The sequence below is a fragment of the Anolis carolinensis genome, chromosome 4 (genome assembly GCF_035594765.1).
Source record: "Anolis carolinensis isolate JA03-04 chromosome 4, rAnoCar3.1.pri, whole genome shotgun sequence".
Lineage (NCBI taxonomy): Eukaryota > Metazoa > Chordata > Lepidosauria > Squamata > Dactyloidae > Anolis > Anolis carolinensis.
Window position 1 is genome coordinate 106,007,033 of NC_085844.1, and position 25,748 is coordinate 106,032,780.

A 25,748-nucleotide genomic window follows, 5' to 3' on the forward strand; every position below is an offset into this window, starting at 1 on the left:
AAGAAATGGAAAAAAAATAACAGAACAGCAATAATAAAACCAACACAGGTATTTTAAGGTATATAATACTAAAAACTACACAAAACATTCTATGCACTACCACAGAACCATAAATACCTATTGGGGAGGTTGTGGGTGGGGAGATTGTGTTTTTTAAAATGCATTTTAAATTTTATTTATTATATTTGAACTAGATTTTAACTTAACATGCACAATACTATTTAATAAAGTTGTGCAGTCCTCTCAAACTGTGAGCCATTTTGTGTCCTGGCTTTTGGTGGGGGCCCTGATCCGGATTTTTGGAGCCTCCAAATATAGGAGGGCAGATATCTGTTTTCACTCTGAGGGTGCCAAAAGATCTGTTTTCTATTGGTCCATTAAGGGGAAGGGGGTTCCCAGGCTCCCCTTCTTGTTTTAGACATTTAAGCTGTTTGTTTCTACTCTAGAGGAAAGGCACTTGGTTGCAAGCAGGTGTGCATGCTTTAAAGAGGCTCCTTATCTGTTTCTACTCTAGAGGAGAGGCACTTGGCTACAGGCAGGTGCACGCTTTAAGGAGGCATCTTGTTTCAAGTTGTTTTCTGCTCTAGAGGAGAAGTGCTTGGCTGTAGGAGAGGCAGGTGAACATGCTTTCTCTCAACAGCACCAGCCAGCATGCCAAGCTGCTTTCCAAGAGGCATTTAAAGGAGGAGCAGGGAAGGAAGAGCTTTTGACCTATAACTCAGTAGAGCTATTCTCCCTGGACTACCTTAAAAATCCTGTTTTCTGCCCCTGCAATCTTTTTTCTGCTTGCCAGTTTTGCTTTTCTACCTCTCCTCTAAAGAAGAGATAGGCTTCTCTTTTTGTTTGCTGAGATTGCTAATATTAATAATTATTATTATCTTTTAGAAATGTTTTCTGAAGAAGAGGAAGGGAAGGAAAAAAAGAAGATAAAAGGGCGAATCTCTGTCTCCAAGCCCCCAAACACACCCCACACAATGTCCTTCAGTTCCCCAACTCCCAGTCAGTCCCACTAAATAAAAATAATCAGGAAAATAAAGGAAAATCAAAATAATATTCAACTGTGATGCCAAATAGGGGAGGGGGAACCGAGATTGCCTCTTGCTTGTTTTCATATCGGGAGGGTTTTTGTACCAGGAGAGCCCTTACCACTACGTGCTCCCAAAGTACCGAAGATACCGCAGGAAAAGGATGAAATGGGAGAAATGAAATCCATGGACAACCCTGCTATTTAATTCTCTCTCTCTCTTTTTTTGTATTCACTTTGTTTAAAATTTATCAAAGTATGTGATTATTGACTACCTTGAGTCCCCTTGGGAGAAAGGTGGGATGTAAATAAAGTAAATCATCATCATCATCATCATCATCATCATCATCATCAAATGCTCTCATTGTTGTGAAAAAGAAATAAGCAGACATTAAACTTCCTTAAAGTGGGTCAAAGATTTCTCCTTAATCAGCATACTCAGTTCACAAATCTTCACCAGCTATTTCTCTTGGCTCCTTCCATCTCTGGGCTTCAACAATTCTTGCTTCAGTTATCATTTGCAGAGGTATTTTAAAGTTCTAAATGTTAAATACAACTTGATAATTTGATAACTCATTATATTTTGTGTAATTGTAATATGTTTCCATTGTGAAATATACTGCTTTGAAATTAAATCCATCATTTTGAAACACTCTTATTTTCTATGCGAAAAGTATCACAACCTTGACTATACTATTATATATTATATTTTTAAAAAATCATGTAGTTTTAAATATGGTTCAGTTTTTGCTAATGTTCCTATATGCAAGGGAGAAAAAAAACTGTTATCCCATTAAAAGAAAAGAGATTTCACCTGAACATTAGGAAGAACTTCCTCACTGTGAGAGCTGTTTGTCAGTGGAACTCTCTGCCCCGGAGTGTGGTGGAGGTCCTTCTTTGGAGGCTTTTAAGCAGAGGCTGGATGGCCATCTGTCGGGGGTGCTTTGAATGTGATTTTTCTGCTTCTTGCAGGGGGTTGGACTGGATGGCCTGTGAGGTCTCTTCTAACTCTACGATTCTATGATTCTATAATTCTATAATTCTATGATTCTAAAGAATCAACATATTGTGATTAGTTTTTCTTTAAAAAGAAAAACAAGCAAATAATAGTGTCTGAAAGTACTTTCATTCTTTTTGTTTCCATTAAAGCTTAATAAAATGAGAAGCAGCCTCTTCAAAAACAGGTGTTCATGTGCCCTGCCAGAAGTACTTAACCAGAACAAATAACCCTGAAGAAAAAGAGAATCCATTAAGCTTTATTTTTTATCTTCACCCTGTCAAAGTGTATCATGAGCCATATATATGAAAGCTTCATCCATAGAGATTTTTAAATAAAACTGAAACCTGAACCTTAGAATCTAAAAATGTACAGACAGCAAACAAGCAAACATGAGTCATGTTATCATGAACATGATAGGACTGCTAAAAATGCAATTCTAGACTGTGCCATTATAATGTCTACAACAAGAGAAGTAATAGTAACACTTTATTCTATTTTGGCCAGACTTCAACTGGATTACCCTTTAAGATGGTCATGATAGGAATGTGTACCAAGAATGGTTTAGATGCATTGTCAGTAGGGTTTCATAGTGCTCTCTAGATATGGGTGAACTACAACTCCCATCTTCCTGGTCAACACCCCTCCCCCCCCCATGCACACACCCTGCCAGTACTTCAAGATGGTCATGCTGGGTTTGGTCCAGATCCATCATCAGTGAGATTGGCATGGTTGTCTTATTATCCTCTGCAAATCACCCTGAATCCCCACCAATATTTTAAGGTCAAGATAGATGTGAGTACAAAGTTTGGCCCAACTTCATCACACAGACCTCTGGGTGTTGGTGGACTATCAACCTCCTCCCAAACCCCATCAGCATTTTTAGTAGTTCATGACGGGTGCCAATTTTGATCCAGACCCATTATTGTTGGCCATTACAAGGTTCTCCGGATGTGAGCACTATTCTCAAAAATGCATTCATACACACAAACAAACAATACATAAATATTTTCACTTCTATATATAGATGACATGGGGAGAAAACTAAGGCCCAAGACATAGAGGAGATGACTGAGACTGTCCAGATCCATAATCATCCTGGGGTGGATCCTATTAATCGGTATCCCACTCCTGTAGGGGTTCTGAGTCCCAGCAAGTCTAAAACCCACCACAATCATAGACAAATCCTCCACTACTGGATCAACATTTCCCCACCAAAATGGGGCCAAATATGTGCCTGGCAGCATAAATAACATCAAACACATTATTTGATGATAGACATGAAATTATGAACCATTCCCTACTGGACAGTCTCAGCTTAGAAATTGAAGTTCCCTAGAACAGGGGTTCTCAAGTAGGGCACTGAGGGTGATAGTAAGGGGTTCTGTGGTGCCATGCTGCTTCACGCCTCCTCCACTTTCCTCCTCCTGAGAAATGCAGGGAAATTAAAGTTCTGAGATGCAGGAAACAACAGAAGCAGCATCCTCCTGGAGCATAGGCCCTTTCTCTCCCCACCCCTCTTTTTATTGCCCTCTAGACTCCCCCTCCAAAACCCTACTATTATTCAATTGGATTACTACAATGCACTCTATGTGGGGTTTCCTTTGAAGACGGCCTGGAAACTGCAACTAGTGTAAAGGTCAACAGCCAGGTTACTAACTGGAGCTAGTTATAAGGAGTGGATGATGCCTTTACTAAAGAAGCTCCACTGGCTGCCAATAGGATTCCAGTCTCAATTCAAAGTGCTCCAATATAATTCCGAGACCATTCCAGAAAGCTCAGATAAGCTAAGTGGGCAGTAAACCTCTAAATTCATCCCAACCATGCATCTTCAGGTACATAATTCAAGCGCAAAATACTGTAGGATAGGGCATCTGGTCAATGGGATGGAATCCTGGAAGACCACTCCAATGCCAACTCTTTATCCATCAAATCTAGCCTATTTCTGCACAAATAACTGCATGGTATAAAGTTACAAGTGGTTAACTCTTCTAGCATCCAGCAAGGTAATAAATGATAGGCTCGATCAGTTGGTATGTTAAAGACTAAACACTCACTCACTTATTTACTCATTCCTCTAACTGAGAGATTGGGAGAAAGGTAGTGAGGCAAAGGGGGAAAACTTACTGAGAGATTGGTAGTATGATAGGGAAGGAAAAGGGGAAAACCTGCTGAGAAATTGGGATGGGAATAAGGCAGCAAAGGAAAGGGGAAACCTTTCTTAGGATTGCCAGTATCTTAGATTCATGGTCCTTGTTGTTCTTAAAAGAGGATCAAGAGTGACAGCGGTGACTGAGAGAGTGGGAGGGAGGCCAGCGGGGAGCAAGCGAAGATCCCTAAAGCTTCACCCAACTTTATCTGAGAGATTGGGAGCTAAGTAGCAGAATGAAAGGGGAAATGAGCTGGGAAAGTTGGGTGAAGCTTTAGGGATCTTCGCTTGCTCCCCGCTGGCCTCCCTCCCACTCTCTCAGTCACCGCTGTCACTCTTGATCCTCTTTTAAGAACAACAAGGACCATGAATCTAAGATACTGGCAATTCTAAGATGCACTCCTGTTTTTTAGCCTTGATCTTTTTTAGGGAAAGCATCCATTAGAATTGGTGAAATGCGGTAATACATAACACACACACTGCACTTTCATGCCTTTCCATTGTCAGCAAGATCTAATTAAAGAATAACATTGAAAGAAGGTGGTTTTTAACTCTCAGCCCCTGGTGGTGGGGAAAATCATTCTAATGTCAAAAACAGAGCCACTGATTCACACATGTGATGTGATCTTTTGTTAAAAATAGGGTGATTTTGACAAAGGACATGACCTCAAGAGAGCCCGTGCTGACAGTATTATGCTGTTTCTACCTTTATTCATTGATTAGCCAGGAAGTAAGGTCCTTTAATACTCCATTTGACATTCAAGCAGTGACTTACTAGAGAGAAAGAATTCCATTTGCAAAAGGGTGGCTGTCAGACAGCCCTTCCTATATTGCATTCAAGACACACAATTGACAGCATTTAGTGTGGAACATTTTGGTTAAGTCACTGAATTATTAAAAACAGAAGCAAGAATGGCATTTCGGAATACAGAATGGACAAAGTTTGTAATTACTGGAACTGTCCTCTTGTCCCATGAGCATTTATGGCTGTTTATGAATCATCTTCCCACTGAATGCTCATAACTACTGAGCTCCAAATAGCAGTCTGGTATTGATAATTACTTCCTACCCTCTGATCCTACTACCAACCTAAAGAAGTGAATGTGTGAGACAGTGTGTGTAGTGTGGTATGCTTCCAGTTTCATTAAATAGCCAGGATATTTCAGCATAAATAAACTTCCATATGTAAACCTAATTGGACAGCATACATTCTAGGAGTCCCAAATGATTCTTGTGCATTTTATACAGTTCAGACTTCCACACAATTGCTACCCTTCAAGAATCTATCTGAAGAAAGATTGTATCAATTTAATAGATTAAAAATGCAGTGAAATTAGAACATTAAAATGTACTCCTTCAGTTTAAAAATACAAAAATAGCCCCAGATCCACACAAACGAACTAACTCCCCATGATTTGTGACTAATGAGTCAACCTCAATATTTATTGACTACACTAAGAATTCACCATTACCATAATTACTTATCTCAGTCTCCATCTCTCTCTGTATGTGTCTCTTTCTCTGTGTCTCTAAAATGCTATAACTGCACTCCCTAGGCTAATATATTACAGATAGCGTTTAAAAAAATATCATGTATCTTGGATAAAAGTATTTCCACAGGGAATCCAATTTATGGGCATTTGGGGGGGGCAGATAACAAGAAGAAATGGATCATTTCAATTTCCCCCTATGAAACCTATAAGAAATTACACATGTTTAGGATTTCAATTAGAGTCACCAGAGTCTCTAACAAATAGTTGCCATCTCTTATTTGCTATAAAGCACTGTCAGTGATATACAGAGTGTTCCATTCAATTGGCCAAGCTAATAAATGCATTTGGGAGTATAAATCAGAATTCCACAGGCACTGTTCAGACTGACAAATTATTTGTGCAATGTGATACTCATGTGATATTCAGCCATTGCAACACCCCTTTTCTCAAAATGTTTTGGGGTAGGAGTTGGCTTTATAGTTGTTTTTTTTTAATAATTTAAGATGGGGTTAAAATTAGCACAACTGTGCTACAACCACCTGGGAGTAATTTCCATGGTTTTCCATATGGAACAGTGCCTGTAGGCAGAGTAAGTCAGTACTCACACTAATACAAAAAGGGGGCTACCTGCTGTTTTTCCATCTGCAAGCATCACATTTATAAATGTCACTTTCTTTTCTCTGATCAGACAAAGATTGTCCAGGTGGGTATCTAATCAGCTTGATATTTGAAAAAGTGGAAAGCAATAACATTTTCGCTGACAGTATGTTCATTACCTGTCTTGGGATCAATGGAGAAATATGGCTGTCCCTGAAGAATACTGTAAACCACTCTGGCACTGTTTCCATATGTTGGGTCATCAGCATCTGTTGCTTTGACCTGCAGCACATATGCCCCTAAGAGAAGATTAGATACAGAAAAACAAAACAGCTGAATTTAGCATATATTTATTGTTTATTATATGGCTTCATTCTCGCATATCTAGTTTTTAAAGATAAAGTATAATGTACTGATTATAGCCACCGTCTACCTTTTTGTCATTGGAAATCTCAAGGTGGCAAACATACATTTAACAACAAAGAGTGGACTCCATGATTTTTTCTCTCCGATCTCTCGACTAAGATACAAAATGATGGATTGCTGGTGGATAATGAAGGCACAGAATTCACATGGATAAATCATGTCTGCTCAGAATATAGCTCATTATAGTTTCTTGATGTTCCTTACTTTGGGGTAGGGTTGGTAAATTTGCGATCCTTCAGAAGGTATTGAATTAAAACTCCCACCAACCAAAACAATTGGCTCGAAGGGCTATATTGGTATTGCTGACTGATAATATCTGTAGCTGGCACATGTTCGCCAGCAATGTTTTGGGGATTTGAATATGCTAAGCATACGCTAGTTTATAGCCACATGATTTCTATCTCAGCACTACGGTGCTAAATATTAAAACAAAGGGCCAACAATCTACATCTCAGGTGATTTCTCAGTGGCTTTAAATTGAATGTTTTTGATATAAACCAAGTTCTTCATCATCCAAGAAGTTCATCATCACCTGATCCTGATGCATTTTAACTCACAAAACTGCTAGCAACTAAAGAGCCCTTCCCATCTCCCAACAATCTTTGCTTGGATGGAAGAGTTGGATTGTTTGGGGTTGATATATGATGCAAGGGAACAGTTCGTCCCAATTTCAATTGAACAAGTCTACAAGAGAATGGTTTGGGAGTATAAATGTGACATCTAGAATATGAATTTGAACCCAGCTCTGATCTGCTCATGACACCACACTCTTAACAAATGGGGAAACCTTGTGTTCAATTATTTTGTGTGCATTGTAAGAAGAAATATTCAGGACCCCTAATATTGTTCACTTGTACACTTTTGACACCTTCCTACTATAAAATGAGAGCAACTCTGTATTAAGTGTCCTCTTCAAAGGTGAAAATCTGAGGATCCTTCTCTCCCTCCCTCCCTTCCTCTCTCTCTCTCGAGTGATTGCTCTAAAAATGTAATACTTGCAACAGTAATATTGCCAAATATAGCAATCTGTCACCTTTTCTGAAAAATGACCTATCCTTATTTCTCTATTCCAGCAAAATCAATCACCATTCATTTGCCTTGCCCTCACCTTTTCTTTGCCACCCCCCCCCCCCCCTTGAACATATGACAGAAGAGATTTAGGCTTTACTGTATTGGAATTCACATCAGGAAGGCTTTAAAGACTCCAAATGCATTTTCCTGACCTGTCACTGGCAGTTTTAGCAAAGGCTTATGACTGTGAGAGTATATGGGACATACATAAAAAGATATGTGCTGACACTACCTATGGTTTTGTCTGTGTGTGTGTGAAGGAGGAACTATTACCAGCAATATGTTTAGAAGATTTACTTCTAAAGCTGATTCCAATGAGTAATGCTAGGAAAAAGGAGTTGACCTAGGGAGGACCTTTGTTTCTTAATGTTACATTTGTGTCTGGACTGTCCCTGGTAATATATGTTTGCATACTCCATCAATATTTCAGCTTTAAAAAAGGAAGAATATTCTCATTTATTGTTCTGCAGTCTTGAAAGTGTTGTGAATATATCTCTCCTCTTACCTTCATGTGTCAGTCTTTACATAAATAGCACAGCCATTCTTCACTATGATTGATGAAGAATGGCAGGTTAAGATATTATCTGCATAGATGTCTTATACATGCTAAACTAAAATGCTTGAGGTGGGCAAAGACCTTTTCCTGTATAGGTCCATTTAGCAGTGAAATTGATGTTTGGAAGCACACACATATAAAAAGTCAATGAATTTTTGAAAATCAGTAGTGAAAGTTATGAAGCAAAATTGAAACCCGAATGGGAATGCCAAATGCAAACTTCCTATTTTGTGTAAAACCTTGTGTAAAATCCAGCTCATATTCCATGCAAAAGCAATATGTTATGCAAATCAGATAAGGACAGATGAAGATTGCAGGCTGGATGTGGAAACAGCATCTGACTCATAGGCCAGAAGTTCCCCTTTCCATGTGTAATAATACTGAACTAAATGAACACATACATCACAAGTCAGTTTCTCTCTGTGCTTCCTAATGCTCAAGATCTAAATTTACAAATGAGATTTTGTTTGCCTTCAGTTGTTTACAGTGCTAGCCATAATTACTGAAATGTAGTTCCTACTGAGTAAAATGGGACTTGCCCTTTACGTAGGGACTAATAGATATGATTTTTTTCGTTACCTTGTGGATCAGATGACGCTTTCACAGGGACAGTGACACAAGTTTTGAAATAAGCCCTGAATGATCTTATCAAATTTTGTGAGATTAGTTTCAATTAGAGCAGTTTGGGGTTATGGATACAGTATATCAGTGGTAAAATAAAACAAAAGTCTTCTTCACATTTGCCCACCCTGATTTATTAATCTAGCCAGGGAGTTGGTTTACGGGATCCAGAGGATGGCTAGTATATCCCTTCACAATAGTAAGCCAAAATGTTCACTATCAGTCTTGATTGTTATATAAGCAATGCTCCTTCTGGCAAGCCCATCTAGATGACTTTTTCATTTTAAAATATGAATTTTGTTTTTAACATTTATTGCTTTATATTATTTTAACCAACTTTGTGTATCCACTGTGTTGTTCTGCTTTATTCTGACATTGTTCCCCATCTTGAGCCATAAGGAGTGTTAAGAACTCATTATTATCATCATCCTTAGTAGGTCATAATCACCACCATTATGAGAACTAGACAAGCACCCCTGCCACCTTGCTCCCCCTGCCTATGAAGCATGCCGCCTGAGGAGTGCCCCACTGCCACTGTGTGGCCAATAGGGCATCCTCAAAGCAAGAGGCCTAGAGAGCCCAACTGTTTCTTCCACCATGATCTGCGAGGTCTTACTTGTGTGGCAGAATTGAGTAGGACTGGATGGTCCCTCTGGTTGCTCTTGTTGTTGTTGTTGTTGTTGTTGTTGTTACAAAGAGACTCTGGAACTCCCTGCAGCAGCCTAAAACCTTTTTATTCAGATAAGCTTTTAAAGATGAAGGTGTTTAAGACCACTAAACACTACTGTCCTTTTGTGATGTGATTTTATACACTTGTATGGTTTTCACCCTACCAATTTAACTTGTACACAGAACACATCATGTGACATGTGGGGCTTTATGAATCCAAGGCTGGAGTTAAAATTGCTGTAAGAAACATTAACAACCTTTGGTATGCAAATGATACCACTCTGATGGTTGAAAGTGAGGAGGAGCTGAGGAGCCTTATCACCAAGGTGAAAGAAGAAAGTGCAAAAGCTGGATTGCAGTTAAACGTCAAGAAAACCAAGATTATGGCAGCCAGACTGACTGATAACTGGCAAATAGAGGGAGAAAACGTTGAGGCAGTGACAGACTTTATATTTTTAGGCACGAAGATCACTGCAGATGCAGACTGCAGCCGGAAAATCAGAAAATGTTTACTTCTTGGGAGGAGAGCAATGGCCAACCTCGATAAAATAGTGAAAAGCAGAAACATCACACTGGCAACAAAGGTCCCCATAGTTAAAGCAATGGTATTTCCCATAGTAACCTATGGATGCGAGAGCCGGACCATAAGGAAGGCTGAGCAAAGGAAGATAGACGCTTTTCAACTTTGGTGCTGGAGGAAAATCCTGAGAGTGCCTTGGACCGCAAGAAGATCCAACCAGTTCATAGTCCAGGAAATAATGCCTGGCTGCTCACTGGAGGGAAGGATATTAGAGGCAAAGATGAAGTATTTTGACTACATCATGAGGAGACAGGAAAGCTTGGAAAAGATCACGATGCTGGGGAAAATGGAAGGAAAAAGGAAGAGAGGCCGACCAAGGGCAAGATGGATGGATGGCTTGACCTTGAAGGAACTGGGGGCGGTGCCGGCCAACAGGGAGCTCTGTCATGGACTGCTCCATGAGGCCATGAATAGTCAGAAACAACAACAACAGCAACAAATGGTTTTAATCTGAATTGTGTACGTATTAATATTGTTTAATACTGTTTTAATATTTGTGCATTTGTTGTGACCCGTTTTGAGTCTCCGTATAGAGAGAAAAAGTGGGATATAAATAAAATAAAATAAAAATAATAATAATCATCATCACCATCATCAGCATCATAATCTACTGAGCTGGCTCAGAAGAATGCAGTGTTAACACGTGCCACCCTCAAGTCAGCTCAGTGGCTGGCCATGCAAACAACTCTCAATCACCATCACCATTCATAGCCCATGTAGTTGGGCCCATAAACACACACACACATTGTTTTCAAAATTATTTTTAAGAACACCAACAATCACTTGTTTTATACTCATCTGTCATGATGAATCAAGGCTGATTTGATTTTTCTTTTAAAAAGAGTAAATAAAGAAGGCTGAATGGAATCCCACATAACAAACTGCATGCTCATGCATTTTCTTAATTTGTATTTGATATAAATTATGTACATATTTATAAATATTCCATGTTAGTTTTTCTTACTTTTATTTTTAATATAGATGAGTACTGTTGATTATTTATGTATTTACAAGACTCTCTAGAAGTTTACATAGTTCCTTGGCCAGCCTAACATTTACTGGAGTTATTTATCTGAAGAAAACAAGGTCACACAAAATACAGCTAATAGGCTATACCCAAAATGTATATAAAAGACATCACCCTCCCAACCCGCAAGTTCCCAACTCTCAGACAGTCCACTAAATAAAAAAATCAAGAAAATAATGTAATATCAAAAAGATTCAAGAGAGAGGCCAAACAAGAAGCCAAGCCAAAAAGTACAGTGAAGTTAGGACACAACTGTAATGCCGAATAGGACAAGAAAAGCCGTGATCGGCTGCCACATGGTTCCATTATGAACGGGAAAATGTGATGGCTGGGCCCTTGCCATAGAACCGAAGAAGCTAGTTTGGCCAAAGTAAAACGGCTAAAAAGGATCTATGCACAAGTCTAGTGTGTTGTTAAGCTTAGGCACTCATACTAACCACTGCAACTGTTGCATGCATATATCTGTCAGCACGTCTGCTTTTCAGGATCAAGTCATGGTGACAAGGAGGATCTGTTTTAGATCATGAGGGAGTAGAGATGAGTACTATATCATCCACAGTAGCTCCTATACCCTCCAATCATAGTAGGAGAAACTGGGGCACACTCTCCCACACCTTAAAAAACAAATAATGAAAATAAAAAATTCATCACATTAATAGACCTTTCTGCCAGAGCCATTAAGCAGCCAAAGGCTTAAATACAATATTTCTGTCTTCATCCCAGTTTTATAGTCTTCCAAAGTTTCTCCAAATATAATTATTAAAAGACACAAAGACATCTTAAGAAAATAACTACTGGTGAAGCTAGAATATAGTAACAAAATATTTTCAGAAAAGTCATTTAGTGAAGTGAAACCCTACAGAACTATACTGCTTTAGTATATAGTTGAGAAAATCTTATTTTTAAAAGGTTCTCACCTGTTAGAAACAATAATAACCTAACACCATCAGGATGAAATCCAGTGTAAAACCTGTCACCTTGATGTGATGATGACTGATTTTTAATATACATTTTTGGTTGTGGAGACAGTTATTTGCATCACACAATCATATAGTAAGGGATATTTGACCATACGTAATTGAGTGGTGATAAACTGTTTGATAGTCTGTGTAGGAAATGAGCTATGATCCCAAAGTAATATTAAAGAGAAGTATATAACGCTTCAAGCTAGCCCTCTGGAATTCAAATTGAGCTCGTATTTGGAACTTTTACATTCAGACATCTCAATATGACTTTCTTGGCAGTGCCATGGTGACAGCTGCCTTTTTGCTATGCAGCAGGTTGAACAACCTGGTTCACTGCCATTCTAGATAGAATAGTAAAAACCAGATGAACTCTATTCCAGTTACAGATCTAACTGCAATATGTACTATGTTTAGATTACTATATTTGTGCCTTCATTATAAGAGAGCTGGAAAGGAGGAAAAATTATCCTCCTGCCACCCAATCTGAAAGGAAGCAGCAGCTTCAAAGAAAATGTTTCAACAGAATTCTGTGCAGCGTTGGAAGGATTGTCACACTTAGTTTGAAAGGTGAGAAGAGAAAGACTGATGCCTGGCATTTGAACATTAATGAAGTTAGGCTGCTATAATGCCATTCATAACCATCAGCTGCTTGTCTTTCTGAACTGGTGCTATCATTCGAATGCCAGGCAGAACAAGAGTGCAGCCATGTAAAACCTATTTGAATATAAACACACACTTGAATGACCACACTGCCTCCATATGCTTAGCATGTGGAGAAAAGATTTTGACATAGTGTAACACATTGCACTCAGATGTCAAAATGACAAAACGTTTGAAGGGAAATTTGCCGAAATGTTATGATCACCACTCTTAACAGGTAAAGTTTCCAACAAACTACATTTCTCATATGTGAAACTTCTATATGTAAGTGGAATTACAAGACTCAGCAGTGGTTTTCGTTGATCTTTAAAAGAGGTCAAAGAAAACCAAGATACGGAGGATATAGAATTCCTTTCCAAATGAGCCATACATAACAAGTAAGGTGACACTTCTAAATGGTTTAATTAACTGCTGGTGTGAGAATGCCATGTGTATTACGAAATGCACACAATACCTTCTAACTAGAGTTGTTCCAGAAATTGAGCCTAAATGGGTCATTTGAAGTACATAATGATTGCATGCTGAGTGAGGAGTTTCAAAAATTATGTTTGGTCAGCATCTTTAGGTAAACCAATGTGATTCACACTTCCTAAGTTTATACATAGCATGTATTTGGATACTATTCTGACTTTTCTGGGATACTTCTTAAGTAAAAACAATTTTGGTTGTCTAGCTTTCCATCACAGAACCCCTATTTAATGTGGTTTCTTGTTTGTGCTCTGGAGGTAGGGGGTGTGGAGGAGGGAAGGTTATCCCTGCCAAAGCTGTCAGAGGCTTATTTTTTCAGCATTATGTGGAGAGTACAAGAAATGCTCTTTCTCCCAATTCCAGGCAACTGGATGACTTGGATGCTGCTAGTAAGACATGTTAGGGAACAAAATCTAGATGTTGATATTGAAGGCTTCAATCAGGTTTTCCACCTGGATATAGTATTTATAGCCACTTTGAGTTTTGGATATCTCCCATTATCTCTCCCTTAGTTTGATCAATTCTAAAGTTTTCGGTATTGTCTGTTGTGCATCTTCAAGGCATTTCTGACTTATGATGTATGGAGCAAATGTTCACTTCCCCTCCCTCCTATGGTCAAGTGCCTATGAGATTTTTATCTCTTTCTTGATGTTGTTTTTACAGTATCTTGGACTTCTTCATCATATATTTGTTCTTTAGGTGCGATTGGCTTCACGTACATTATTTTAGAAGTGGATAAATTTATCTGCCCCAAATATTGAGTTTTCCTTTATGGAAACCTGAGGGTTGGGTCCATATGAAAGGATTCGGCTTGAGAATTGTTATGGCAATCTCACCCTTGAGTGGTACTGAAGGCATTCATCCAGCAGTGGATGAGCAAAATGTTCTGAAACTTGGGGGCATTACCTGCTTACCTGTCTGAACATATCTCCCTTTATGAACCAGTTTGAGTTAAGATCTGCCGAGGATGAGAGACAGGGCCTGTCTGCCGAGAATGAGAGACAGGGCCTTCTCAGTGGTGGCCCCTCAACTGTGGAACCCCCTTCCCCAGTGAGATTAGATCAGCCCCCTCCCTCCCAGTGTTCAGGAAGAAACTTAAAACCTGGCTATGCAAGCAAGCATTCAGCAAGTGATGGAATTTCAGTATAAGATCTATCATGATTCAAACATAGATGAAGCAGCGGAATGTCGACTATGGGACTGATGCAATGTTAAAACGTTATTTCAACCCCACTCAGACACAGATAAATCAGTTCATTGTCCATACTATGGCAAAAGAAAGTGAATATTTGCTGAACAAAAAGATCTGTAATCTACTAAAAAAAAATTCTATCCTCATTTTCAGATTGTTATCCATGATATCAACACTCCTTACCTTTGTGTTTAAGAATTTTTGTACTGCTTGTAAATTCTTATTTCATGAAAATGGGCATTGTACATCACAAGGAACACACTGTTTATGAACTTCAGAGGTTCTACATGAAAGCAGTAGCATTTCCAGAAGTTTATATCATCAGCAATGCTGTTTATCACCAGATGGTGCTATTTTCCTTGTAGAATTCTGAACTGAGGAAACTATACTTAGCTTGTTTTTCACTTTTCCCCTGACTTGAGCCAAAATCTACTGAAGACACATTTGCTACTGTAATTTCCAATATTTGTCTTTCTCTTGTCCTTATGGACAAAAAACACCATCAGTGACTCTTAGTGATGACCCCATATGAATTATCTGAGGCAGAATGCTTCTGATATCAGTTGCTAAGGAACAAAAGCAGGAAGGCTCACATTCTGCTTGTGGCTTTTTCATATTTATCAGATTAGGTACAGTGTGCATGTAATTCTGGACTAGAAAGACCAGTCCAAGACAGCTTTTCCCATGTTAAAAAAATCTAGTAATATTCTCCATCATTTTATGGCACTGTTATCCTTCACCCAAGTCCCCCAGAAGTACACTGGATGCTTCAACACTAGAGAAAATTAAATATTTTTAACATCTTCAGAAATTCTAGGGTTCTATTTGCTTTCTTTTTTTATTTAAACAAGTTTGTTAAGTTTTGTTAAAACCACATCATGGCATTTTAAATACCACAAGTAACTTCAGTACAAATCTGCATTAAAAATACAAACAAAACACAATGCACTCAAACTAAACTAAGAAAGAAACAATACTATGAACATCAAACTCACTAGTTCATCATTTTTATCCTTTATTATTCTATGCATTTCAGATGATATGACCATACTTCTCCTTTTGTTAACACCCTTCTAATTTATAAATAATACAGTTGACATTTGTCCTCATTGTTGATGTGAAAAGCTAATAAATTCATTTTTTTTCTGGAAGATAATCAAAGATTTCTCCTTAATGACTATACTCTGCGAGCTTGAAGATTTTTGTCAGCCATTCTTCTTGCATAGGGATAACAGGCTCCTTTTATAGGTAATTGTAAAGGTTTCCCCTGACGTTAAGTCCAGTTGTGTCTGACTCTGGGGGTTGGTGCTCATCTCCATTTCTAAGCCGAAGAGCCGGCGTTGTCCGTAGACACCTCCAAGGTCATGTGGCCAGCATGACTGCATGGAGCACCCTTACCTTCCTGCCGGAGCGGTATCTATTGATCTACTCACATTGGCTTGTTTTTGAACTGCTAGGTTGGCAGAAGCTGGAGCTAACAGCGGGCGCTCACTCCATTCCCCGGGTTTGAACCTGGGACCTTTCGGTCTGCAAGTTCAGCAGCTCAGCGCTTTAACACACTGAGCCACCGGAGGCTCCGGCTCCTTTCATATCTGAGCATAAACAATTCTTGCTACAATTATCATATACTGTAATAATCTTTCTAAAACAAATGCAATATATGGTTAGAACATGCTCACATAATCTTATCGAAATCAGAAAAGAGTGAGGTTTGCCAATTGAGAATTATTTCAGTCTTCCTCTGATAATTTCAAGGTACTCTCTACAAAACATGAGTGAAAATATCGTTAAGAGTTGTATTTTAGATCATATTAAGCTATGGGTATGCCTGATCTTGTCCTCTGGTGTACTTTCAAACTGGTTCACAAATCTAGTTGTTAAATTGAAGTTACTTTACAGAAAAGTAAGAGTGCTAAAGTTTGCATTTTATTAAAACCAAAATATTAATTCCAATTTCTGAACGTTAAAATCTGCTTCATTTTTTAAAAAAAAAATAGATCAGAATTTTATTCATATTGGTTAGTTTTCAATAAATATCTTTTAGAGAGTGATAAGAGGAAACAACCTTGTTGGTCAGGAATTTCAGATATGACATTTGTTTACTGGTTGACTCATGAATTTATGGCAAAGGAAAGGATACTTGTTCAGGCCTTAGTGGTGGGATTATGTGATTGTAAGTTGTTCATTGTTTTGTGTTCTATTTACACAGTATGTCGTTAATGTGTGTAAATAAAATTTATATATCTTTAAAAATAGAATAAAGAAGAAATACATTTTTTAAAAATAGCTGTCACTCTTGGTTTCATGTAATGCGTTGCAAACATTGTTTCAGAGAATGAGGAAAATGCCAGCATTGGGAGTAAACAGGGTAACCAAGAAAGGTCCCTCTGATGTGTGTGGGGAGCTACATTTTGTAGAGAATCTCTTTAATATGTCTTTGAAGCAAATGTGGCCAACCCACATTTTATCTGTTTTTCCCCAACTTCTTTTGTCTTCATTTCTTTATAATCACTAATAAAAATGAGGCTTCATAATTAGACATGTATGAATAGTTGATCCTAGTCTGCATTGTTTGTTTTACTTTAAAAGGACAAAAAACCCTAAAATACTGACTACAGTTTGATAATTAAGTTCTGGGAGACACGTCTATCAAGGTCTGCCAACTTGAGTTTTGTTTTTGTTATAATCTTATAGAATATTGAAAATGAATGTAATTTCTTTTCTTCTTCTTTTTTTTAAATTCAAAGACAGGCTCTGTCAGAATAATTTGATTCTTCATTTTGGTTTTCAGCAGTGAGCCAAGGATATGAAGACATTTATGTTTCAAAGTTTCAGATTCTTATCATATAACCTTCTTTTCTTTTATTATGAATTCCTGCCAGTAGACAATCAAAATTCTCTTTTGTTATATAAGAACAAAAAAAATCACATAGACCCAATATATATTGAAAAAGACTTTTGAAGAACACTTACATAGAAATATGCTATGAAAAGACTTAACCAAAAGGTTTAAGTAGAAAAATGAAGTGAAAAGTATATGTTCATTCATAGCATCCTATGCCAATGTTCAGCTTTGAAACAAAACAAAACTGGAAAGTTACGTTTCACTGTATTTATTTAAACTGGTAATATATCTACACTGTTGAGCTATCTCAATTTGACACCACTTTAAGGGTGGTGTCAAATTGAGATATTTGCATTTTTGCAAAATCTGTAGGCTTGTGCCATTCCAAACTACAAAATCCCATGAATCAGTAGGATTAAAGGAGTATCAAACTTAAATAATTTTACAGTGTGGCAAAAATTGTGTCTACAACAGAAATTAAGTTTAGATAGATGTCAGTATTTCCAAGTGAAGTTAACTCAGGCATGGGCAAACTAAGGCTCGGAGGCCAGATGTGGCCCCCTAGACCCCCTAGATGCTTACCCCAGACCCTCCTCATTTTCCCCATCTTTTTGGCATAAGGACATGCTGGTCTGCTGTATCTTTATGTCAAAAAGATGGGGGAGGAAGGCACACAGCAGCTGAGAGCCCCCTGGAACGTTCTCAGCCACCATGTGTCTCACCCTCCTTCCGGCATAATGACGATGCAAGTGACCCCATCCTTATGTCAGGAGGACAACTCAAGGAAGGCATGTGGTGGCTGAGAACCCTCCAGAGCACTCTCAGCTGCTGCCTATCTCACATAATGCCTCGCATATCTCGCATAATGCCAAGCGGACTGTCTGAAGGATCAGAACAGTTGCTGGAGGTCTTGCCTTCCTCCCGGCATAAGGATGGGGAAAGCAGCCCTGTCCTTATGCTGAGAGGACAACCTGGTCTGCAATGTGACCCCAAAGCAAAAATATTTGCCCATGCCTGAGTTAACCCATAGTTACAAGTATTTAAATTCCATTTTGTTCAATATGTTTTAGGGACAACATTTTTAACAATAACACAAGTTTAATCAATCTCCCTGTAGATTCAGAAAAGTATTCAGAATCTCACACCTTTGCAGTATTCTGGGCAGCATTTGAGGAAAAGTCTAGATACCATTTCTTTCCCTTGGTGATCCCTGAATCAAGCAGTCTCTCCTCTTCCTCCAGCTGTTTCTACTAAACTCCCAAAAAAAGCCCCTATTGAAGCAAAAAAGGTAGGATACACAACTAATACTTACACAGACTGAAAGAGAGTGAAAGCTTTAAAATAGAAGCTTATGTGGCAAGAAAGTAGCATGTCCTTCAACATTTCAAAGATAAAAACGAGGACATGTCTGGGCAAGCAGTATCAGAGTGTGGTCAAGATGACAAAAGTTATTAATAATGAGGAACAGAGACAGTTGCTTCTGTTTGAGTCTAAAGAGAACAAAAAGACATCCCCAAGTCTCCTCTCTGAATGTAAAATACATTTGCATTTTGATCTCATCTCTCAGAAATGGAAGTAAGCTGAGGACAAATGGAGAAAATAGGAGAAGGAGGAAAAGATGGAACATTTGAAAAAGCAGCTGGAACTGGACTTATCAGAACAATCCTTATTAAATTAGGAAAGTTGGAGGCAATAGAGTAGAGGTACTACATGACATTCACTCTTGTTTGATCTCTCATAGTTACATAAATTGAAATGACTAATTCTGACAAAAAAAAATAACACCAAATGGATAGCCAGGTCTTTTCTGGAAATTAGGAATGGATTTTCAAACTCTGCTGCCTATCCTGAATCCAATTTTTAATGTTATAAATGGACCGTGGATGGGAAAATGTTTTTCTAACTTGTACTAATATATAAGGAAAAACAAATTGTAACTGAATCCACACAAGACAGAGGTCTTTCTGGTCAGTTAGAGGGCAGATCAGGGAATAGGGATTCAGCCTGTGCTGGATTAAGTTATACTCCCTCTGAAGAAGGAAGTCCACAGTTTTGGGGGGTACTCCTGGACTCAGTGTTTGGACCTAGAGGCCCAGGTTTCTATGGTGGCCAAGTATGCCTTTTCACATTTAAAACTTGTGCACCAACTCTGCACATTCCTTCAGGTGCTTGATCTGGCCACAGTGGTACATGCCTTACAACACATTTGGATTAATTATTATTGCATTTATTTTTACCCTCCTTTATCTCCTCAAATGTAACACATACTATGATGGGCTACATTTGAAGAGTATTTGTAAACTTCAGAACTTTGGTCTGCTTCAAACCAGCCCCAAATTCTGCCATGGTGTTTACACCACTGTAAACATCATTATAATTTCAATTATCGCCAATGGTAAAACATCCAAAGCATTGGACAACATAAGGAAGCCTCTGCCTTGAGCGTCCATTTGAGGGATTTTCCCAACTTGCTCTTCAGTCTGAAGGATGGACAATCAACACTTAGTTTCATTGTCATATGCAAAGTCAGGGAATTTCAAAAGTTTTCTTCTCACTGAGTGGTGGTGATGGTGGTGGTGGTGATGGTGATGGTGATGGTGATGGTGATGGTGATGATGATGATGATACTTTATTACCCATCTCTGGGTACAAGAAAGTCAAAAACATATGAACATAAAATATAAACAAAAAATTACATAGATAAAAACACACATATATTTTTAAAAATCTTGCACCAAAGACAATAAAGAATTGACATATAGTAGCAGTAGAATGTAAACCAAAACTCTTGATTATAATTGTATAGTGTGGGTGGTTTTGGTGGCATTAAAAATGTACCAAATCCCCACCACACACATGCACACGCACACAAACACATACACACATATTTGGACAAACACCACATTTTTTACATGTTGGGAGGGGGGCACAATAAAATCACCCAAAGTGAAAACTTTTTGTGATAGTGTACCCCCTCTTTCCAATAGTAGGAGATTCAATGTGTGTGGACACATCTCACTGAGGTTAAACAAATGAATTTTGTTTTTTACATCTTTAAACCTCTGATAAGAAGCACTATATTGGGTTCTGAAGCAAGTTATTTTCTTTATCCATCCCCTAAAAAGATATGTGATAATGCTAGAAGCAACATTATATCTGCATGTAATATTATCCTAGATGTATATCAAATAAAAGTGGAGAGGCATTACTAAGGCACAATTCTACATTTCAGTGTCACACACCACTTTGAACGTAGTGCCATTTTGAATAAGGCCTGAAATTATGTAGACTATATTACATGCAATACTTTCCCTTGAGTCTAGTGATACCTGAATGGAATACAGCAAATGTTATACTGTATTCCTATTTTCAAATATAAAATCAATCACTGAACCACTTTTATGGATGAGACCGAAAGTAGGAGAGGGAAATGCAAAATGGCCTGTTGAATGTTCTGCTTTCTTGTTCATCTGTATCTATTTCTATATTGTAAATTACTGATTTGTTGTGTTGAGGTTTTGATATGTATAATTTAGTTATTTGTAATAATATTTTTCTATGTCTGAAGGTCTTTTTCCAAAGGAAAAGGATGAAAATGTAACTAACTGAAAAAAATTATCTTTTCTGCTTTACTGATTAATGGAAAAGTGTTACCTTGCTCCCCCATTCTATTTCAATGACATGCCCCCCCCTCTCTAAAAAACAAACAAACTCATTGCAACATTCTAGGGCAGCAACAAATTAATGATGCACAATTTCATTTAATCTTCTAAATATAAATAAAATATATGTTCATACTGGTAATGAGTTTCATTATTTTCTGTAAGGTTGCTTTGAAAGCTCAAGACATAATTTTGAAAAAATGCCATGGAATTAAACTTCCATTTTCTAAAAAATTCAGACCTTCTAATTAAAATGCAAACAATATTTTTAGTTAAATCTGTCATCATCACATAACATCTCTTTACAAACATTCTTTTCAATTAGTGGAGTCATTACAGCTGACGTTAAAATGACAGCAATACTGGAAGGTGATACATGAGCTAATTTTATAATAGCTTTGGAACATGGAACAGAAAATAAACCACACCCAAAGTTGCATGATGTGTAATAGTGAGCTGCTACTGTTCACCTGTTGTTGAAGGATAGGGAACAGTCCAAAGCCTGGATGTACTAAGATTTAATCATTTCAGCTCTCAGAATTTAGATGCAGCATACCAGGGGTTATAGTTTTAAAAAATAAAGTATCCCATGCTCTGGGGAACTTACAAATCTTCATCCAACATTCAGGTAAGAAAACCTTACTAAATTTCAATTTTGATGGGGCAGTCAATGATGTATGTCAGTGTTAGGACTTGAAGGCTTCAGCCTCAACCCATGATTTCAGTCCTAATTCCAATTGAAATTTGATTGCTGTAGATTAGAATATCATAGTAGTATTATAGCAAGCCATCTTATACCCTAACCCAGCGTTGTCTACTTTGACTGTGTGGTTCACAATATTTTGAAGACTAGCAAGGTATGTTCTTCCACTTATTCTCCAATTATTTTATTTTGGAACTAGATAGATGGAGAAATATATCAATTTCAGTTTCTTTCTCTGAGGAGGATTGCAGTAGCGTTTTTTTAAAAAAATAATCTAAAGTCTAAGGTTAATTAAGTATTGATACATGTGTTGATTTACAAGTGTAAGATTAGGAAAATTCTGATAAAAATATAAGGGATTTTTTATAATTTTTTTCTTGGATAAATTTGGGATCAAACCCATGACCTTGAGTTTTTCTATGCTGGTCATTCAGATTGGATCCGCCTCTAAAGTTATGGAATTTTGCCTAATGTAGGGTTTGTCAAAACAGCAGGGATGGTTACTGTCAAGGTCAGACGCCAGCCAATGGATGAAAATACAGTTTATTGTATAAACAACTCAAAAAAGCTCTTAAAACAAACACAAGAGTTTGCGACACTTAAACGTCAGTGTGAAACAGACATTTAAACTGAAAAAACTCCAAAAAATCAAACTGGAAAATAATTAGGATTATCTAGAGATATAATCCAGATTAAAACAAAACTGCTTAGATTCAGTTCAAAATTGCAGGACAAAATGGAGACGGCAAAACAAACTACGGGCCGAGTTCCCAAGGAACCAAAATAAACAGAATCCCAACTGGGTACAAAACAGAGTTCAAAGATTCAAAACAAACAGCATCCCAAACCGGGCTGAACTTTGCCACCAGAAGCAGCACAAACAACCTGGTGCCAAAAACAAGTAAGTAAGAGCAAAGATTTAGTGCAGGGTCAGAAGCCAAGCCAAGGACCCGTGACAGAGCGTAACTGCAGAACCAGGAGTCAAGCCGGAATTGGGAGCGGAGCATTACTTCAAGGTCAGGAACGAAGCCAGCGGTCAGTAACGGAGAATAGTTACAGGATTGAGAACGAAGCCAAGCCAGAATAGGGAGCAAAGAATAATGCCAAAACGATGTCCAGTCCAAGGTCCAAGATGAGGTCGTCACAGCAAGGTCCTCATCAATGGGTTGACACAAGTAGCCAAAACAACGGAGGCGAACTAATGCAGACAGTAATCACAATGCAGTCTAAAGAAAACCCACACAGTTCCAACCCCCATCCTAGAAGTAACCCAGAATAAACTTACGTTGGTTGCACAGTCTCAAGCCAGTCTTCAGGAACACGAACACAAAACCCAATGGCGCCCAACAACCACCTTGCCACACGCAAGGGTCCAATGGCCAAATGCCCACAATTTATTTACAATTCATCTTCAGAACTTGAGCTGGGCACTGCCCTTCCCACAGGTTGTTCCCATTCCTCATCTGAGCTGAAACCACCCTGCCGACACCCAGACCTCCCCACAGCTGTGGAACTATCCCCACTCCTCCAATTAGACCACCTTGTGTCTGATCCTGAAGGAACCCACGTTTCCTCATCGTCCCCATCACCAGTGAGCCCAATCTCCCCATTACAATGCTCTGGAGCGCGTATCTACCCCATGCCATCCTCTTCAGCCCGTGCCACATCCCCAACATCCATTTCAAGCCCCTCATCCCCTTCAAAACCCTCAAATGAATCCTCATCAGTTGATTCCTCAAATATCTCTTTAAGCCTCTTTCTCTTTAACTCCTCAAATGAGTCTTGCTCCCGAGGAGTCTTTCTTCTCTTCCTGCTATTATCACTAGTATCATTGACCCCAGAAGGCTCATTCACAACAGTTACTAAGTTAGCAGGGATGGTTACTAAGTTACACTGGAACCAGTCTCAGTGTCTTCACCATCATCCCACATGTCTCAGCTATCCCAGCAGCAACACCCCAGATACCTTGAGCACTCTGACCCAGGTCAGCTAGGGCACTGATGGAGCGTGATGAGAGGACCTTTTCCCCTCCCAGCTCCCTTACCGTTCACGTGGCCACTCTGGTTGACATCAGCTAGAGCACTGAAGATACAGCAGAAGACAGCAACGACATTCTGCTTGCTGCCTTTGGAGACTAGAGACTCTTTGTCACCTCCAAAGTAGCTAGGGAGTCCCTGTAAGGACATCATATGGGGACAATCCAGGGCCTCAGATCAGCTCACATTACATGTCACTGTAGAAGATTCCTGAGACATGCACTGAGATTCCGTCCTCTCAATGATTTATAAGAGCTCACATATTGTTTCCATTTGTTTTCAAAATATGCAGCTGATAAAACCGCTGTTGAAAAAGCCATCACTGGACCCCACTCAATTGGATAACTATCGGCCGATTTCCAATCTCCCCTTTTTGGGCAAGGTCGTGGAACGGGTGGTGGCAGCGCAACTCCAGGCATCCTTGGTAGATGCTAATATTCTAGATCCGGCACAGTCTGGCTTTAGGCCGGGGCATGGCACCGAGACAGCCTTGGTCGCCTTAGTCGATGATCTTCGCCGGGAACTGGACAAGGGGAGTGTGTCCTTGCTGGTTCTGCTGGACCTCTCAGTGGCCTTCGATACCGTTGACCACGGTATCCTTCTGGGACGACTCGCCGGGTTGGGCATTGGAGGCACTGTTCTGCAGTGGCTCCGGTCCTTCCTAAAGACGCAGGTTCGCAGTCTGGGGGTGATCCTGGACTCATCGCTGAGCCTGGAGCCTCAGGTTTCAGCGGTGGCCGGGAGAGCCTTCGCACAACTTCGCCTCGTGCGCCAGCTGCGCCCGTTCCTTGGGAGGTCTGACTTGGCCACGGTGGTCCATGCTCTGGTCACATCCCAGCTGGATTACTGCAACGCACTCTACGTGGGGCTGCCTTTGAAGACGGCCCGGAAGCTCCAGCTGGTGCAGCGGGCGGCAGCCAGGTTAATAATGGGAGCGGCTTACAGGGAGCGTACAACCCCCCTGCTAAGCCAGCTCCACTGGCTGCCGATATGCTACCGAGCCCAAGTCAAAGTGCTGGTTTTGACCTACAAAGCCCTAAACGGTTCTGGTCCTGCCTATCTATCCGAACGTATCTCCTCCTATGAGCCCGTTAGAACCTTAAGATCTTCCGGGGAGGCCCTGTTCTTGATCCCACCTGCCTCGCAGGTGCGGCTGGTGGGGACGAGGGACAGGGCCTTCTCGGTGGTGGCTCCTCGGCTGTGGAACTCCCTCCCCAGCGATATCCGGCAAACCCCATCCCTCCTGGGATTTAGAAGAAAACTAAAAACTTGGCTCTGCGCCCAGGCATTCAGCGAATAAGCTCATTGGCTGATGTAATCAGGTCGCAAATCTGTAATTGTAGCAGTAGTGAATGACTGAGGATGGTGCAATATTGCTGCTTTGCAGCGTTTTAATTTTTGTATACTTTTTATCATGTTTTTATCATGTTTTTATCATGTTTTAATTGTTTTGCTTTTATAGTATATTTGTTGCTGGCCCTCGTGGCAGAATGTAAGCCGCTCTGAGTCCCCTCGGGGAGAAGGGCGGGGTATAAATGCATGTAATAAATAAATAAATAAATAAATAACTTAAAATAACATTTAATGTCATCATTTTAAAAAATGAGGAAGAAGAAAATACTGAAATTATACAGTGTCTCCAGTATGGAACTATATAGCCCTCCAGATATGGTTAAACTACAACTCCCATTATTCTAAACCATTAGCTATCATGGCAAAACTGTAGTTCCAAGACTGCTTGGAACTACAGTCCAAGAACATCTCCTGAGTCATACAATTAACATAATGCACATCTAAATATGAAAAAACATGTGTTGAGTTAATCTTTGACTTGTGGTTAAGGACATGAAACTAGATATCAATTTAAGCATAGTGTTTGATAAATCTGGATCTCACAAATTAAATTTGAATCTAAATTAATCTAAATGGCTGGCATTTATAACAAAAATGTGATTTGTTCTACTTTTAGTTTGTTCTCCTAAGTAAAAAATAAAGGAAAGCAATAAC

The 25,748-nt window shown here is 39.1% G+C and overlaps 1 protein-coding gene across 7 annotated transcripts in view; it reads right to left on the reverse strand.

The window, feature by feature from the left end:
• The window catches only part of cdh12 (cadherin 12), an 868,710-nt gene that overhangs the window by 70,958 nt on the left and 772,004 nt on the right, over positions 1–25,748 (reverse strand). For 6 of the 7 annotated variants that reach the window (XM_008114209.3, XM_008114208.3, XM_062977609.1 and 3 more), the window contains one exon: positions 6,440–6,559. The exons of the other annotated variant lie outside the window; for it this stretch is intronic. In XM_008114209.3, the coding sequence (XP_008112416.1) occupies positions 6,440–6,559 (120 nt within the window). The remainder of the gene's footprint in view (positions 1–6,439; positions 6,560–25,748) is intronic. 7 annotated transcript variants of the gene reach the window in all.